The sequence below is a fragment of the Mobula birostris genome, chromosome 19, assembly GCF_030028105.1.
Source record: "Mobula birostris isolate sMobBir1 chromosome 19, sMobBir1.hap1, whole genome shotgun sequence".
NCBI lineage: Eukaryota > Metazoa > Chordata > Chondrichthyes > Myliobatiformes > Myliobatidae > Mobula > Mobula birostris.
Window position 1 is genome coordinate 1431543 of NC_092388.1, and position 18550 is coordinate 1450092.

At 43.0% G+C, this 18550-nt stretch overlaps 1 protein-coding gene across 5 annotated transcripts in view; it reads right to left on the reverse strand.

Annotated features, from left to right (window-relative positions):
- Positions 1-18550, reverse strand: part of LOC140212379 (alpha-1,6-mannosylglycoprotein 6-beta-N-acetylglucosaminyltransferase A-like) — a 157319-nt gene that overhangs the window by 40610 nt on the left and 98159 nt on the right. For all 5 annotated transcript variants that reach the window (XM_072283104.1, XM_072283106.1, XM_072283103.1 and 2 more), the window contains 3 exons: positions 17008-17177; positions 4234-4368; positions 1360-1493 (listed from right to left, as the gene is read on the reverse strand). In XM_072283104.1, the coding sequence (XP_072139205.1) occupies positions 1360-1493; positions 4234-4368; positions 17008-17177 (439 nt within the window). The remainder of the gene's footprint in view (positions 1-1359; positions 1494-4233; positions 4369-17007; positions 17178-18550) is intronic.

An 18550-nucleotide genomic window follows, 5' to 3' on the forward strand; every position in this document is an offset into this window, starting at 1 on the left:
GTTTGTAAAGAGAGGTTGTTTCCAGGTTGCGGGGTTTTACTTCCGGTCTTTTCTGCCCAGTGCGCATGCATGTGACTAAACGATTTAGTAGGTCGATCTTGCCTTTCACTAAGGCTGAGGTAGGGGATCTTGGGCTTAAAAAGGTTAGCGACACTAGCCCACAAGAAAATGAATCTCAAGGTTGTATATGGTGACATATATGTACTTTGATAATAAATTTATTTTCAGCTTTGTCAAATGAAGCTAATCCCCTTGGTATGCAAATTGGCCAGATCAGGGATCAAGTCGTGGCATTTGGTATACCAGTCATTGGAGAGTGTGGCGTTCAAGGCCTAGTGTTTAGGGTCCTAGTCATCAGAGAGACTGGAGTTGAGGTCTGCAGTTTGGGGTCCTCATCCATTAGTTGTTATCAGAGTCCTGGGGTCAGTTGGATGTCTGGAATGTGAGACCTGATGGCTGAGCTCTGAGTTGGCAAGTCCATCGGAGAACATGAAGCCCAATGTCTGTGAATCTGCAAATCCACGAATGCCAGAGATGGCCAGTCCTTGGGTTTGAGGGGAGTGTGAGCATGAGTATGAATGTGTGTGTGTGTGTGTGTGTGTGTGTGTGTGTGCGTGCGCGAGCGTGAGTGAGAGAAAATACCAATCATACGTTCCAGCCAGCTGGGGTTTCTTTCAACTGTATTTAACTGGTTTGCTCTTGCATCAGTGTTGCCAAGTCTGAATCAGGCACAGTGACAACACTCCCTGCTTACCTTGATCCACGTTCCGGGAAAGAAGATCAGTGATTCTGATAGATGCTGTTAAAGGAGTGGTGTTAATTGAGTCCTAGGTTACTGCTTTTGAGTTGTAGTAACAGCGTTAGTTTTTAATTAGCTTGAGAGTTTTTAGTTAGTGGCCTCGTGTTTATTACTTTTCTTTCTTCTGTTTGGATTTTATTCAAGTTCTATGAACTGTTCATTCTTTTGTGTGTCTCTCCCTCTGCACTTGGGCCTTCAGTGAACTCCAGTCACTACTGTTTAATTCTTCTGTGCAGCATCACAGTGATTCACTTTGAGACCACAAATACTCAGCATGGTCACAAACTCATCAATTGATACAGTACTGTATCCTGCTTCTAAACACTGGCTCAGCCTTCCTCTCTAAACCAAACCAATAACACCGTCACTCACACACTCTATGAATCACAAGCCATTGTACAACAAGCTAAATATATTGAGCAGGTTTCAAGGTAATTTTATATATTCTTTGCAGATAGTAAAATTGAATACTGCATATGGACTGCATTATTGGTACAATGTTACATGAAATATCAATAAAACCTCGCAGTATTTTATTTACGGATCAGTCATTTACTTACGGAACATGTTGTAAAACTGCTTTGGAATGAGATTGAGTTTTCCCCAGGGAGAGCCGTAATTTTTTTTCTTGGTGTATTCAGCATGGTTAAATTCAGGCTCTGTTCCAAATGAATCAAGAACCCTCAACAAGCAACTGAGGAAGGATGAGAAAATTAGAACTAGTAGCATGGAATGATGGACATTTTATTCCAGATATGTACTTTGTATTTTATTTTTATATAATTCTTTATATGTTGTTGTTCATTATCTGTTGAATGTTGTTTTTCGTTTTCTGTTACACCAATATACCAAAGAAAATCCCTAATACATGTTTGCACATGGTGAATAAATGTGATCTTTTTCAGCTGTTTATTAATCCCACAGTTGTGTTCAATGTGTTCAAGAAAATGAATCTCAGGGTAGTATATAGTGATAAATATGTATTTTGATAAAGTTACTTTGAACTTTGAATGCCAAATTGATCTTTACTTTTTGTCCTGGGACCAGGTAGCATTATTGAGAAGCTCATTGGGAACTGTTCAGATAAAAAGTCAGAGTGATAGAAAAGTTCAGCACAGAAACAGGTCCTTTGGTCCATCTAGTCTGTGTTGAACCACTTAAACTGCCATCAATCCATAATATCCTAACCTATTCAATTTTTCCACATAACTCAGGTCCTCCAGACCCAGCAACAACCTTGTAAATTTTCTTTGCAATCTTTCAACCTTATTTACATCCTTCCTGTAGGAAGATGACCAAAACTGCACACAATGCTCCAAGTTAGGCCTCACCAACATCTGAAACAACTTCAATATAACATCTTGTCTCCTATGCTCAATAATTTTATTAATGATGGCCAATGTGACAGAAGTTTTCTTTATGACGCCACTTTCAATGAATTATGGACCTGTATTTCCAGATCCCTTTGTCGTACTGCACACCAGAGTGCCCAGCCATTCACTGTGTAAGGCCCACCCCAGCTGGTCCTACCGAAGTGCAAAACCTCGCACGTGTCCGCATTAAATTCCATCGGCCATTTTTCCAGCTGGTTCAGATCCCTCTGCAAGCCACGATAGCCTTCCTCGCTGTCCACTACACCCTAAACTTGGTGTCAGATCCAGTTAACCACGTTATTATCCAGATCGTTGACATATGTGACAAACAACAATGGACCCAGCACCAATCCTTGTGGCAGTCCACGAGTTACAGGCAGGGTCAAAAATGAGATTCCCAAACCACATATGTGCAAAGGAACAGGAGCCTCAGGACCCACACCACCAGGTTCAGGAACGGTTATTACCTCTCAATCATCAGGACCAACACCACCAGGTTCAGGAACAGTTATTACCCCTCAACCATCAGGACCCACACCACCAGGTTCAGGAACAGTTATTACCTCTCAATCATCAAGCTTCTGAACCAGAGGGGATAACTTCACTTGCCCCATCACTGAACTGTTCCCACAACCTATAGATTTACTTTCAAGGACTCTTCATCTCATCTAGATACGACTAAAACTCTCATGCTCTGTCTGCCTGTCTGTTTGTGACCTCCAATTAGTGCAAACAGTGCATTACAGCGGCACTATTTTTGGCTAAATAGAATTAAAATGGGCAAACTTACAGAATGCAGGCAGCGCTCAGGGTTATATATTCGTATAAAATTGCTCATTCACAAAAATCAACAGGCTCCCTTTTAACCTGAGAGCCAATCCGCCATCATGGAAATTGAGACGTGACAGCCTGATGCATGTGCACGGCCAGCCTCAGCAGCGACACCTACTGGAGCAAAAGGGCAGGGCAGCTCTATTTCGAGCGGTCACATTCTGCTAATCACCATCAGCATATGCAGGATTGGGACAGATCTAACTGCAACCCATCAAATAAGAGATAATTAAATCTTATTGTAATCACGTACTTCGAGACCCCCATAAAACCCTTTGCTTCAGTCAAAGGACAGAGGTGACTATATCACATCCACTTAGGAGACAGCCAACCACTTCATCAAGAATAATCAGCATCCTTTGGTGTTACTGCTTCATATTTTCTATCCAGAATTAGGGTTAAAAAAAATGGTCAGCCTACTTATGCCACGTGGAGAGGGAAGGGGGACATTATGGTCAAGAGATGACGCCAAACGTTGTCCAGAAGTGGCAGGGAGAGAGAGAGAGAGAACAAGAATCGGATGAAACCAGGGCCGCACAACTCCAGGATCAAAGAGTCAGGACAAAAAAAGATGAGAGAAGAAGAGACAGAGGAGGAGAGGCATGCACGTCTCCAGGATCAGAGACAAACAACAAACAGCAGAAGAGATGAAGAGATGGGGGATGAAAGGACTGCATGTCTCCAGAATGACAACAAGAGGCACAAGGGTGGCAGATAAACCAGAAATGATGCCATCAAAAGTGTCCTTTGTTAAATGAGGAGGAGCTATATTTGCTTTGCTACATGTCGTTCTTCTTTAATAAACTGAGGTTTTCTACTTCAATTTCCAAAGCAAAGCGATACCAATAGCATTCAGGAAAATTTAATGTTCATTCTGGTCACGTCAGACTGCACTACCCTTCTCTCAAAGGTTGCCCCGATGGGTCACCCCGTTGTCTAGTGTTCTCTGTATTCATTGCTTATTTATTTATTATTATTATTTTGTTGTTTTTTTGTTTGCTGTTTCTTTGTATTTACTATGAATGCCCACAGAAAATGAATCTAAGGGTTGTATCTGGTGACATATATGTAATTTGAGAATAAATTTACTTTGAATTTTCAATTTAAACTTTAATCAGATGACGATCAAATCGCACTTAGGCTAAAGGTGTTGCTGGTAGCCCAGAGAGAGACCGTTAATATTTCCTGCTTCAGAATGACCAGCGCAATCAAGACGATCTACTGTCCTACCGATAGTGGGTAAAGGATGTCCCGAGCACAGAGCCGAGTTGCTTCAACCCAACAATGTCAATGTATATGAGATCGAGCAGCTTTTCTCCTCGGATTGGACATCCATCTTTATTTCCAGTCAGAATGCTCAGGTGCCTAATCCAAATGAAATAAAAGTACGATGTGAGAGTCTGACCAAGGCAATAAACAATGCACCATGTCATTTCATTGCAGCCTCTCCAGACATTTCCAAATCTTCCTTATTCAACATTCATTGGATCTTAACTTTACAATTTTGATATTCCTGCTGAACACAATAGATTGGTTAAACTATATGTGGGAGTGGAAATCCAACCACAAGGATTGATTCCTACAGGTAATCACTAGTCACAATCCACCACTCTAAATGTACTCCCTCCACCACCACCCTCTGCCTTCTGCAGGCAAGCCAATTCTGAATCCACCTGGCCAAACTTCCCTGGATCCCATGCCTTCTGACTTTCTGAATAAGCCTACCATGTGGAACCTTGTCAAATGCCTCACTAAAATCCATGTAGATCACATCCACTGCACTACCCTCATCTATATGCCTGGTCACCTCCTCAACGAACTCTATCAGGCTTGTTAGACATGATCTGCCCTTCACAAAGCAATGCTGACTGTCCCTGATCAGACCATGATTCTCTAAATGCCCATAGATCCTATCTCTAAGAATCTTTTCCAGCAGCTTTCCCACCACAGACGTAAGGCTCACTGGTCTATAATTACCCGGACTATCCCTACTAACTTCTTTGAACAAGGGGACAACATTCACCTCCCTCCAATCCTCCGGTACCATTCCCGTGGACAACAAGGACATAAAGATCCTAGCCAGAGGCTCAGCAATCTCTTCCCTCGCCTCGTGGAACAGCATGGGGAATATTCCGTCAGGCCCCAGGGACTTATCCGTCCTAATGTATTTTAACAACTCCAACAACACCTCTCCCTTAATATCAACATGCTCCAGAACATCAACCTCACTCATATTGTCCTCACCATCATCAAGTTCCCTCTCATTGGTGAATACCGAAGAGAAGTATTCATTGAGGACCTCGCTCACTATCATAGCCTCCAGGCACATCTTCCCACCTTTATCTCTAATCGGTCCTACCTTCACTCCTGTCATCCTTTTGTTCTTCACATAATTGAAGAATGCTTTGGGGTTTTCCTTTACCCTACTCGCCAAGGCCTTCTCATGCCCCCTTCTTGCTCTTCTCAGCCCCTTCTTAAGCTCCTTTCTTGCTTCCCTATATTCCTCAATAGACCCATCTGATCCTTGCTTCCTAAACCTCATGTATGCTGCCTTCTTCCACCTGACTAGATTCTCCACCTCACTTGTCACCCATGGTTCCTTCACCCTACCATTCTTTATCTTCCTCACAGGGACAAATTTATCCCTTACATTCCGCAAGAGATCTCTAAACATCGACCACATGTCCATAGTACATTTCCTTGCAAAAAAATCATCCCAATTCACACCTACAAGTTCTAGCCTTATAGCCTCATAATTTGCCCTTCCCCAATTAAAAATTTTCCTTTCCTCTCTGATTCTATACTTTTCCATGATAATGCTAAAGTCCAGGGAGCGGTGGTCACTGTCCCCCAGATGCTCACCCACTGAGAGATCTGTGACCTGACCCGGTTCGTTACCTAATACTAGATCTAGTATGGCATTCCCTCTAGTCAGCCTGTTCACATACTGTGACAGGAATCCATCCTGGACACGCCTAACAAACTCTGCTCCGTCTAAACCCTTGGAACTAATCAGGTGCCAATCAATACTAGGGAAGTTAAAGTCATCCATGATAACAACCATGTTATTTTTGCACCTTTGCAAAATCTGCCTCCCAATCTGCTCCTCGGTATCTCTGCTGCCTCCAGGGGGCCTATAGGATACTCCCAATAGAGTAACTGTTCCCTTCCTTTTCCTGACTTCTACCCATACTGACTCAAAAGAGGATCCTACTACATTACCCCGCCTTTCTGTAGCTGCAATAGTATCCCTGACCAGTAATGCCACCCCTCCTCCCCTTTCCCCCACTCTCTATCCCTTTTAAAACACTGAAATCCAGGAATATTGAGAATCCATTCCTGCCCTGGTGCCAGCCAAGTCTCTGTAATGGCCACTACATCATATATAACATATATAACCATATAACAATTACAGCACGGAAACAGGCCATTTCAGCCCTTCTAGTCCATGCCAAACTCTTACTCTCCACCGACCTGCACTCAGCCCATAACCTTCCATTCCTTTCCTGTCCATATATCTACCCAGTTTAACTTTAAACGACAACATCGAACCTGCCTCAACCACTTCTGCTAGAAGCTCGTTCCACACAGCTATTTGCTCTCTGAGTGAAGAAGTTCCCCCTCATGTTACCCCTAAACGTTTGTCCTTTAACTCTCAACTCATGTCCTCTTGTTCGAATCTCCACCACTCTCAATGGAAAAAGCCTATCCACGTCAACTCTATCAATCCCCTTCATAATTTTAAACACCTCTATCAAGTCCCCCCTCAACCTTCTACGCTCCAATGAATAAAGACCCAACTTGTTCAACCTTTCTCTGGAACTTAGGAGATGAAACCCAGGCAACATTTTAGTAAACCTCCTCTGTACTCTCTCAATTTTATTGCCATCTTTCCTATAATTCGGTGACCAGAACTGTACACAATACTCCAAATTTGGCCTTACCAATGCCCTATACAATTTCAGCATTACATCCCAACTCCTATACTCAATGCTCTGATTAGTAAAGGCCAGCATACCAAAAGCTTTCTTCACCACCCTATCCACATGAGATTCCACCTTCAGGGAACTATGCACCATTATTCCTAGATCCCTCTGTTCTACAGCATTCTTCAATGCCCTACCATTTACCACGTATGTCCTATTTTGATTAGTCCTACCAAAGTGTAGCACCTCACATTTTTCAGCATTAAACTCCATCTGCCATCTTTCAGTCCACTCTTCTAATTGTCCTAAATCTCTCTGCAAGCTTTGAAAACCTTCCTCATCATCCACAATGCCACCTATCTTAGTATCATCTGCATACTTACTCATCCAATTTACCACCCCATCATCCAGATCATTAATATATATGACAAACAACATTGGACCCAGTACAGATCCCTGAGGCACACCGCTACACACTGTCCTCCAATCTGACACACAGTTATCCACCACTACTCTCTGGCGTCTCCCATCCAGCCACTGCTGAATCCATTTTACTACTTCAATATTAATACCTAACGATTGAACCTTCCTAACTAACCTTCCGTGTGGAACCTTGTCAAAGGCCTTACTGAAGTCCATATAGACAACATCCACCACTTTACCCTCGTCAACTTTCCTAGTAACCTTTTCAAAAAATTCAATAAGATTTGTCAAACATCACCTTCCACACACAAATCCATGTTGACTGTTCCTAATCAGACCCTGTCCATCCAGATAATTATATATACCATCTCTAAGAATACTTTCCATCAATTTACCCACCACTGAGGTCAAACTCACAGGCTGATAATTGCTAGGTTTACTCTTAGAACCCTTTTTAAACAATGGAACAATATCAGCAATATGTCAATCCTCCGGCACCATCCCCGTTTCTAATGACATCTGAAATATTTCTGTCAGAGCCCCTGCTATTTCCATACTAACTTCCCTCAAGGTCCTAGGGAATATCTTGTCTGGACCCGGAGACTTACCCACTTTTATATTCCTTAAAAAGCACCAGTACTTCCTCTTCTTTAATTGTCATACTTTCCATAACTACCCTTCTTGTTTCCTTTACCTTAAACGATTCAATATCCTTCTCCTTAGTGAATACCGAAGAAAAGAAATTGTTCAAAATCTCCCCCATCTCTTTTGGCTCCGCACATAGCCGTCCACTCTGATTCTCCAAGGGACCAATTTTATCCCTCACTATCCTCTTGCCACTAACATAACTGCAGTAACCCTTTGGATTTATTTTCACCTTACTTGCCAAAGCAACCTCGTATCTTCTTTTAGCTTTTCTAATTTCTTTCTTAAGATTCTTTTTACATTCTTTATATTCCTCAAGTACCTCATTAACTCCAAGCTGCCTATATTTATTGAAGATCCTTGTCTTTTTCCGAACCAAGTTTCCAATATCCCTTGAAAACTATGGCTCTCTCAAATTTTTAACCACAATGCTAACCTGCACAGCAGCTTTGAGTGTCCTATGGACTCAGACCCCAAGATCCCCCTGATCCTCCACACTGCCAAGAGTCTTACCATTAATACTATACTCTGCTGTCATATTTGACCTACCAAAATGAACCACCTCACACTTATCTGGGTTGAAATCCATCTGCCACTTCTCAACCCAGTTTGGCATTCTATCGATGTCCCATTGTAACCTCTGACAGCCCTTCAAACTTTTAACATTCCATGTATGTATCCAAGCTCTCAGTTCATCACCTTTGTTCCTGATGCTTCTTACATTGAAGTACACACGCTTTAGCCCTTCTACCTTACTGCCTTTACACCTTTTATTCTGCTTCTCTTTCCTCAAAACCTCTTTATATGTTAGATCCGGCTTTACTCCATGCAATATACTTGCAGTTCCCACATGACCTTTATCCTCCTCCACCTCACTATCTGCTCTAACACTCTGGTTTCCCTCCCCCTGCAAATCTGATTTAACCCCCCCACCCCCCACCCCAGAGCAGCACCAAATTATTTGTTATCCAAAATTATTTGGCATTGGAAAAGAAGATCTGCTGTTTGGTTAACACTTCGCCATAAAGGTAACCTTCATTGCGATCCATAACTGTAATTACCATAACTGTAAAATTGTGAGTTCCAGAAGATTGGAGGGTTGCAGATGTTGTTCCCTTATTCAAGAAAGGGAGTAGAGATAGCCCAGGAAATTATAGACCAGTGAGTCTTACTTCAGTGGTTGGTAAGTTGATGGAGAAGATCCTGAGATGCAGGATTTATGAACATTTGGAGAGGTATAATATGATTAGGAATAGTCAGCATGGCTTTGTCAAAGGCAAGTCGTCCCTTACAAGCCTGATTGAATTTTTTGAGGATGTGACTAAACACATTGATGAAGGTAGAGCAGTAGATGTAGTGTGTATGGATTTCAGCAAGGCATTTGATAAGGTACCTCATGCAAGGCTTATTCAGAAAGTAAGGAGGCATGGGATCCAAGGGGACTAAAATCCAGATTTGTGGATCCGGAATTGGCTTGCTCACAGGAGGCGAAGAGTGGTTGTAGATGGGTCATATTCTGCATGGAGGTCAGTGACCAGTGGTGTGCCTCAGGGATCTGTTCTGGGACCCCTTCTCTTCATGATTTTTTTAAATGACCTGGATGAGGAAGTGGAGGGATGGGTTAGTAAATTTGCTGATGATACAAAGATTGGGGGTGTTGTGGATAGTGTGGAGGGCTGTCAGAGGTTACAATGGGACATCGATAGGATGCAAAACTGGGCTGAGAAGTGGCAGATGGAGTTCAATCCAGATAAGTGTGAGGTGGTTCATTTTGGTAGGTCAAATATGATGGCAGAATATAGTATTAATGGTAAGACTCTTGGCAGTGTGAAGGATCAGAGAGATCGTGGGGTCCAAGTCCATAGGACACTCAGAGCTGCTGTGCAGGTTGACTCTGTGGTTAAGAAGGCATACGGTACATTGACCTTCATCAACCGTGGGATTGAGTTTAGGAGCTGAGAGGTAATGTTACAGCTATATAGGACCCTGGTCAGACCCCACTTGGAGTACTGTGCTCAGTTCTGGTCACCTCACTACAGGAAGGACATGGAAACCATAGAAAGGGTGCAGAGGAGATTTACAAGGATGTTGCCTGGATTGGGGAGCATGCCTTATGCGAATAGGTTGAGTGAACTTGGCCTTTTCTCCTTGGAGTGACGGAGGATGAGAGGTGACCTGATAGAGGTGTATAAGATGATGAGAGGCATTGATCGTGTGGACAGTCAGAGGCTTTTTCCCAGGGCTGAAATGGCTAACATGAGAGGACACAGTTTTAAGGTACTCAGAAGCAGGTACAGAGGAGATGTCAGGGATAAGTTTCTTATGCAGGGAGTGGTGAGTACATGGAATGGGCTGCCAGCGACAGTGTTGGAGGTGGATATGATAGAGTCTTTTAGGAGACTCCTGGGTAGGTGCATGGAGCTTAGAAAAATAGAGGGCTATGGGTAACTTTGGGTAATTTCTAAGTAAGTACATGTTCGGCACAGCATTGTGGGCTGAAGGGCCTGTATTGTGCTGTAGGTTTTCTATATTTCTATGTTACCACACATGGAGTTTAGCCAGACCACACATGGAGTTCAGTCAGACCACACATGGAGTTTAGACAGACTACACTTGGTGTTTAGTCAGACCACACCTGGAGTTCAGTCAGACCACACATGGAGTTTAGACAGACCACATTTGGAGTTTAGTCGGATAACACTTAGAGTCCATTCAGACCACAACTGGAGTTTAGACATGTCACACTTGGAGTTCAGTCAGATAACACTTGAAGTTTAGACATGTTACACTTGGAGTCCAGTCAGACCACACTTGGAGAACTGTGCGTAGTTCTGCTCACCCCCTTTACAGGAAGGGCATGGATGCTGTGGGGAGGATTCAGAAGAGGTTCCCCAGAATTAGATTAGATTAGATTAGATTCAACTTTATTGTCATTGTGCCGAGTACAGATACAAAGCCAATGAAATGCAGTTAGCATCTGACCAGAAATGCAAACAATAGTGTTATTTACAAAATGACTGCAAATAAAAAGTAAGTGCCACAGCACACAAATATAAAAGTACTGAGACAGTACAATATGGGTGCAATACTGCTTAGCGCTGTGATGAGAGGTTCAGCAGGGTCACAGCCTCAGAGAAGAAGCTCTTCCTGTGCCTGCTGGTGCGGGAGCGGAGGCTCCTGTAGCGCCTACTGGATGGGAGGAGAGTAAAAAGTCCCATGGTTAGGGTGAGATACATCATTGATAATGCTTTCCGCCCTGCCCAGACAGCGTTTATGGTAGATGATCTCAATGGTGGGCAATTAGGTGCCGATAATCCACTGGGCAGTTTTCACCACATGCTGGAGTGTTTTACGGTCAAATACAGGACAATTGCCATACCACACTGAGATGCAGTTGGTGAGTATGCTCTCAATGGTACAGCGGTAAAAGTCCGTCAGTATCCTGGGACAGAGGTGAGCTTTCTTGATGCTCTGCAGGAAATAAAGGCGCTGTTGTGCCTTTTTGGTCAGGATGGAGGAGTTCAGGGACCAGGTGAGATCCTCGGAAATGTGGACACCAATGCTGCCTGGAGTGAAGAGTATGAGCTGTAGGAGAGGCTGGACAAATTTTGGATGTTCTCCTTCGTGGATTGGAGACTGGGGAGTCCTGATAGAGGTGTTTAAAACTATGAGAGATATAGATAAACAGAGCAGAAATGTGAAACAGCAGAGGACATGATTTAAAGATGAGAGGAGGCGAAGTTTAAAGACAATGCATGGGGAAAAATTTTTACGCAGAGTGGTAGTAGAATCAGGTAAATAGTGGAGTTTAAAGTCGAGGCATGGGGCAGCATTTTTACACAGAGAGGTAGATACATTATGTTGTAGAATCAGGAAGTTTTTGAAGCTTAAATCAAGGCGCAGGGCAGCACTTTTCCACAGGGTGGTAGGTACACCATGTGGTAGAATCGGATAGATTGTGAAGTTTGAAAGATTTCGTAGACAGACAAGTAATATGAAGAGAATGGACTGATGTGGATTATACACGAGGAGAACGTTTAGTGTAAATTGGCATCAAGGTTGGCACAACATAGAGGTCCGAATGGCCTGTCTAGTGCCCATCATTCAGCCCTTCAATCCGCTGCCTCTTTACAATGTCAGTGGATCTGTCTCTGAGTGGAAGCTGGTGACACTGTTCTCTGAATCGTTGTACCGGCTCTCTGTTACCAGACCATGAACTGCACATTTCTCCAGCTAAACATTGTGAGAATGAAGAATAAGGAACACTAGAACAAATATGTCACCAGCCATTTCACCACCCCTCCCCCCCTTGGAACCTTTGCTTTCCAGTGATAGATATCAGAGTTTGATGTCTTTGCCCCTCCTTCACTGCATTTGTTCCTTAAACCCTCTCACATCCTTGACCTTTCACATACAGTAAATCCAGTTAATGGGACACATCAGGACAAGTACATTTTGGCCCAATTAAGCGATTGCTCTTGATAGCTGAAGTTTCATGGAAATAGTTAAAAAGATATAAAAAAAAGACAAACTACCATTTTACTGAGCAACTACTTATGCATTTAGACCATAAGACATAGGAGCAGAACTAGGCCATCTGGCCCATAGAGTCTGCTCTGTCAATCAATCGTGGCTGATCCTTTTTTTCCTCCTCCTCAACCCCAGTCCCCGGCCTTCCCCCTGTAACCTTTGATGCCATGTCCAATCAAGAACCTATCAATCACTGCCTTAAAAACACCAAAAGACCTGACCTCCACAGCTGCACATGGCAACAAATTACACAAATTCGCCAACCTCTGGCTAAAGAAATTTCTCTGCATCTCTGTTTTGAATGGATGCCCCTCTATCCTGAGGCTGTGCCCTCTTGTCCTAGACTCTCCCACCATGGGAAACAGCCTTTCCATGTCTACTCTGTCTAGGCCTTTCAATATTTGAAAGGTTTCAATGAGATCACCCCTTATCCTTCTAAATTTCTGTGAATACAGACCGAGAGCCATCAGACGTTCCTCGTATGATAACCCTTTCATTCCTGGAATCATCCTTGTGAACCTCCTCTGGATCCTCTCTTTTAAGATAAGAAGCCCAAAGTTGTACACAATACTCAAGGTGAGGTCTCACCAGTGCTTTATAAAGTCTCAGCATAGCATCCTTGCTCTTGTATCCAAGACCTCTTGAAATGAATGCTAACGTGGCATTTGCCTTCCTCACCACTGACTCAACCTGCAAGTTATCCTTAAGGGTGTTCTGCACAATGATTCCCAAATCCCTTTGCAGCTCAGATTTTTGGATTTTCCCTGTTTAGAAAAAAGTCTAGACATTTATTTCTACTACCAAAGTGCATGACCATGTACATTCCAACATTGTATTTCATTTGCCACTTTCTTGCCCATTCTCCTAATCTGTCTAAATCTTTCTGCATCCTACGTGTTTCCTCAACACTACCTGCCCCTATCTCGTCCTGTGTCACTGTGACAAGATACCAAGTTATCAGAAGATTGAGGCCGATAAGAAAGACAATGGGGGAACATTCAGAAATGTTAATGAGAGATGAGAGGGATTAACAAAAAGGAGACACTGTTCCGAGTATTGTCAGAGACCGGTTGCTTTGAACCTGAACTCTTTGAAGTTTGAGGAACAGGCGATACCCCAGCAGGGGGATAAAAGGAACGGGTTCGCTAAGGCAAGGACACACCACGACACCACGAGATAACGAGATCCTGGAAAAGCGGTGTGCCCCCACAAGTTGGTGAGTGTTTTGGAGGTCTGGTCGTGGGACCAACCATAGACGCACAGGGTGAGAAGATACGATCGGTGGGAACCTGGTGTGTGTGTCCACCCTTGCCTGGGTGCCGGGTTCACCGCAGAAGAATGATTGTATCCGGAACGGAGGGGTCACAGTCGGTGACCTCAGAAGACATTAAAAAGGGCTTGCGCCGAAAGCTAACTGCGAAGAACAAAGGTGGGTCTGAATCTGATTTGCATATTCATTCTCTCTCCCCAATGGCACAACAGCGATAACTGCGAACTGAACTAAACTGAACTGAACTCTGTGTCATTTGAGACTGATCATTTTACCCCTAGACTGTGATAGAGCTTGATTGATCCTATTATCCTAGTTCTGTGTACATGTGTGTTTTATCATTGCTAACCTGTTGCATTTATATCCTTATGATTAGAGTACTGTGTTGCTTATTTCTTTAATAAAACTTTCTTAGTTCCAGTAATCCAGACTCCAACTAAGTGGTCCATTTCTGCTGGTTTGGCAACCCAGTTACGGGGTACGTAACATCACCAAGTACCCAATCACCTTGTTCTTAACAATTGACTAACATCTTCCCAGCCACTGAGGTCAGGCTAACTGGTCTATGATTTCCTTTCTGCTGCCTTCCTCCTTTCTTAAAGAGCGGAGTGACATTTTCAATTTTCCAGTCTTCTGGCACCATGCCAGAGTCCAATGATTTTTGAAAGATCATTTCTAATGCTACCACAATCTTTAACACTGCCTCTTTCAGAACCCGAGGGTGCATTTCATCTGGTCTGGGTAATTTATGTACCTTTAGCTTTTTGACGACCTTCTCCCTTGTAACAGTAACTGCACCCACTTTTCTTCCTTCACACACTACAACATCAGGCATACTGCTAGTGTCTTCCACAGTGAAGACTGACGCAAAATACTCATTTAATTTCATCTACCATCTCCTTGTCCCCCGTTATTATTTCTCCTGCCTCATTTTCTAGCAGTCCTATATCCACTCTCATCTCTCTTTTATTTTTTGCATACTTGAAAAAGCTTTTACTATCCACTTTGATATTATTTGCTAGCTTGCTTTTATATTTCATCTTTTCCTTTCTAATGATTCTTTTAGTTGCTCTCTGCACGTTTTTAAAAACTTCCCAATCCTCTATCTTCCCACTAATTTTTGCTTTGTTCTATGCCCTCTCATTTGTTTTTACAGTAGCTTTGACGTCCCTTGTCAGCCACGGTTGTACTATTTTACCATTTGAGTATTTCTTCATTTTTGGAATACACATGTCCTGCACCTTCCTCATTTTTCCCAGAAACTCACACCATTGCTGCTCTGCTGACATCTCTGCCAGCAGCTCCTTCCAGTTTACTGTGGCCAGATCCTCTCTCATATGACTGTAATTTCCCTTACTCCACTGAAATACTTCTATGTCAGACTTTAGTTTCTCTTTAACAAATTTCAAGTTGAATTTAATCATATTGTGATCACTGGTTCCAAAGGGTTCTTTTACCTTAAGCTCCCTAATCACCTCTGGTTCATTACATAACACCCAATCCAGTATAGCTAATCCCTTAGTAGGCTCAACGACAAACTGCTCTAAAAAGCCTTCTCTTAGGCATTCAACAAACTCACTCCCTTGAGATTCATTACCAACCTGATTTTCCCAACCGACCTGCATGTTAAAATCTCCCATGACTACCATAACATTGCCCTTTTGACTCACCTTTTCTATTTCCTGTTGTAATCTGTGGTCCACCTCCCAGCCACTGTTGGGAGGCTGTATGTAACTGCCATCAATATCCTTTCACCCTTGCAGTTCCTTAACTCAACTCACAAGGATTCAACTTCTTTCAATCCTATGTCACATCTTTCTACTGATTTGATGCCATTCTTTACCAGTAGAGCCACACCAACCCCTCTGCATACCTTCCTATCCCTCCGATATAACGTGAAACCTTGGACATTCAGCTCCCAACTACAACCATCCTTCAGCTACGATTCAGTAATGGCCACAACATCATACCTGGCAATCTGTAATAGTGCAACAAGATCATGCACATTTCGTATACACCACATATTGAGATTACGATTTTGCATTTGTAATGTACTGATACCAACCCTGTTGGTTCTGAGCATGTCCCATCACCTGCCTGCCCTTCCTGACAGTCTGATCCACGTTATCTTTACTTTTCTACTATCCATCCTATCCTGAGTCCCATCAGTCTGGTTCCCAACCCCTGCCAAATAAATTTAAATCCCTCCCCAACAGCTCTAAGAAAGCTGCCCATGAGAATATTGGTCCCTAATCGGGTTCAGGTGCAACCTGTCACTTTTGAACAGGTCATACCTCCCCCAGAAGAAATCCCAATGATCCAAGAATCTGAAGCCCAACTCTCTGAACCAGCTTCTCAGCCACACATTAATCTGCCAGATCATCCTGTTTCTACCCTCACTGGCGCGAGGCACAGGTAGCAATACAGAAATTACTACCGGGAGGTCCTGCTTCTCAGCTTTCTACCTCGCTCTCTAAAATCTCTTTTCAGGACCTCATTCCTTTCCCTTCCTAGGTGTTAATTGAGGTGTATCTAATAAAGTGGCCACTGAGTGCATGTGTACCACAGACAGTCTCATGCTGAAAGAAGCCTACAGACACAAGAACTTGATTCAGTTCTCACCAAATGACATCAAAGATAACATCAAATTATCAGACATCAAAGAAATTCCATGTTACATCTAAAATCTGAGAAGAGGTTACACTCAGTAGACACACCTGGAGGAAATCTGTTGAAGGAGAAAGAAGCTACATAAGAGATACCTCTGCTGTGCTGCAGAGAACAAGCGGCAGCTGTGAAAGGAAAGACTGAACAAACAAATGACCCAACCACTGATCACAGTCACCACGCACTCTTGCCTGCACTGCACTAGAATAGATGGACCTCAGATCGGCCTCTACAACTACCTGAAGACCCACGAATAAACGACCCCCAAAGAGAACATCGTACTTGACTCGAGGATCCACCCGAGTATTCACCAATAGACAACCCCTCAGGGGAACATCACACTCGACTCGAGTATCCACCGATAGACAACCCCTCAGGAGAACATCACACTTGACTCAAGTATCCACCGATAGACAACCCATTAGGAGAACATCACACTTGACTCGAGTATCCACCGATAGACAACCCCTCAGGAGAACATCACACTCGACTCAAGTGGTCACACTAATACAGGAGACAAGCAGTGTGATTGGTTTCTCTTACCCTTTCAGCTGATCTATCGATGTGGAAACGGTGATATTGTGACCGAGCAAGTACACAGAGGTTATCAGGTCACTCCATTGCACTAACTCCCCAAGTGGACCTCCTTTGAAGACATTCTCGGCAATCTTAAATCCAGATTCCTTTGTCAAAAGACCTAAATGAAGTAAAATCTAACAGAGCAAATATGAAAATTGTTATCACCTTTTAATGAAGTTACAATATTTTTAAAAAGTGTAAACTATGTTGACAGAGGCAACCGAGGCCCAATTTCAGAGACGTCACTGTAGGTAAATGTAGGGGGATGTCAGAAGTAAGGTTGTTTTTAATACACAAAGTGGAGGGTGCGTGGCATGTGCTGCCAGAGGTGGTGCTTCAGGCAGATACATTAGAGACATTTAAGATTTTCTTAGATAGACACATGGATGATAGAAAAATGGAAAGCAATTCATACAGAGGGTCTAAAAGCTTCTGGGAACAGATATTGCAGACACCCAAAATAATGCTGTGAGGTTTGACTCTTTGAGTACAAAAATATCCCAGCTATTGATAGGTCAGCCACATCTGGTATCACATTTGATGTGCTAAGTGACAACATCAGTCTGGTCTGTAAACTTCCTTGAAGTAAGTATCTTAGCCAATGTTGTCTAATTTGATATAGGCCAGTTACACAACCTATTGTCTTATGTTCAGCTGATGGAGACAAGGATGCTTCATGGCACTTCACTTTGTGAACCTTATCTCTAGAACAGCCAGTCCCATGCTGTAGGCCAACAGTCTGTGTTCTATAGACTACGCTGTTTGTTTACAAAGTTGTCCTTTTAACTTCAGACTGATTATTGTCTGTTATTTATGTTAAGAACTGATGACTGGTTCTCATTTACATCAAGAAGCTGAACAAGGAATATTGGTTATAATTTTAACTTTGTTACAAAGGCTTTGACCCTTTGGAAAGGTCATGCCGCTCTGCTAGATAGAACATAAAACTATAAGACATAGGAGCAGAATTAGTTCACTCAGCCCAGTGAGTCTGTCCCGTCATTCCATCGTAGCTGATTTATTATCCCTTGCAACCCCATTCTCCTGCCTTCCCCCCATAACCTCTGACACCCTGATTAATCAAGAACCTGTCAACCTCCATTTTAAATATACTGCCCACAGGCATCTGTGGCGATGAATTCCACAGTTTCACCTCCCCTGGCTAAATAAACTTTTCCTCATCTCTGTTCTAAATGGACATCCCTCAATTCAGACGTTGTGCCTTCTGGTCCTAGACTCCCCCACTATAGGAAACACCCTCTCCATATCCATTCTATCTAGACCTTTCAATATTTGAGACGTTTCAATGAGACTCTTTCTCATTCTTCTAAACTCCAGTGAGTACAGAGCCATCAAACACCCCTCATATGTTAACTCTTTCATTTCTGGGATCATCCTTGTGGATCCTCTCCAATGCCATCACATCTTTTCTTAAATATGGTGTCCAAAACTGCTCACACTACTCCAAGTGCAGTCTGAACAATGCCTTATAAAGCCTCAGCATTAC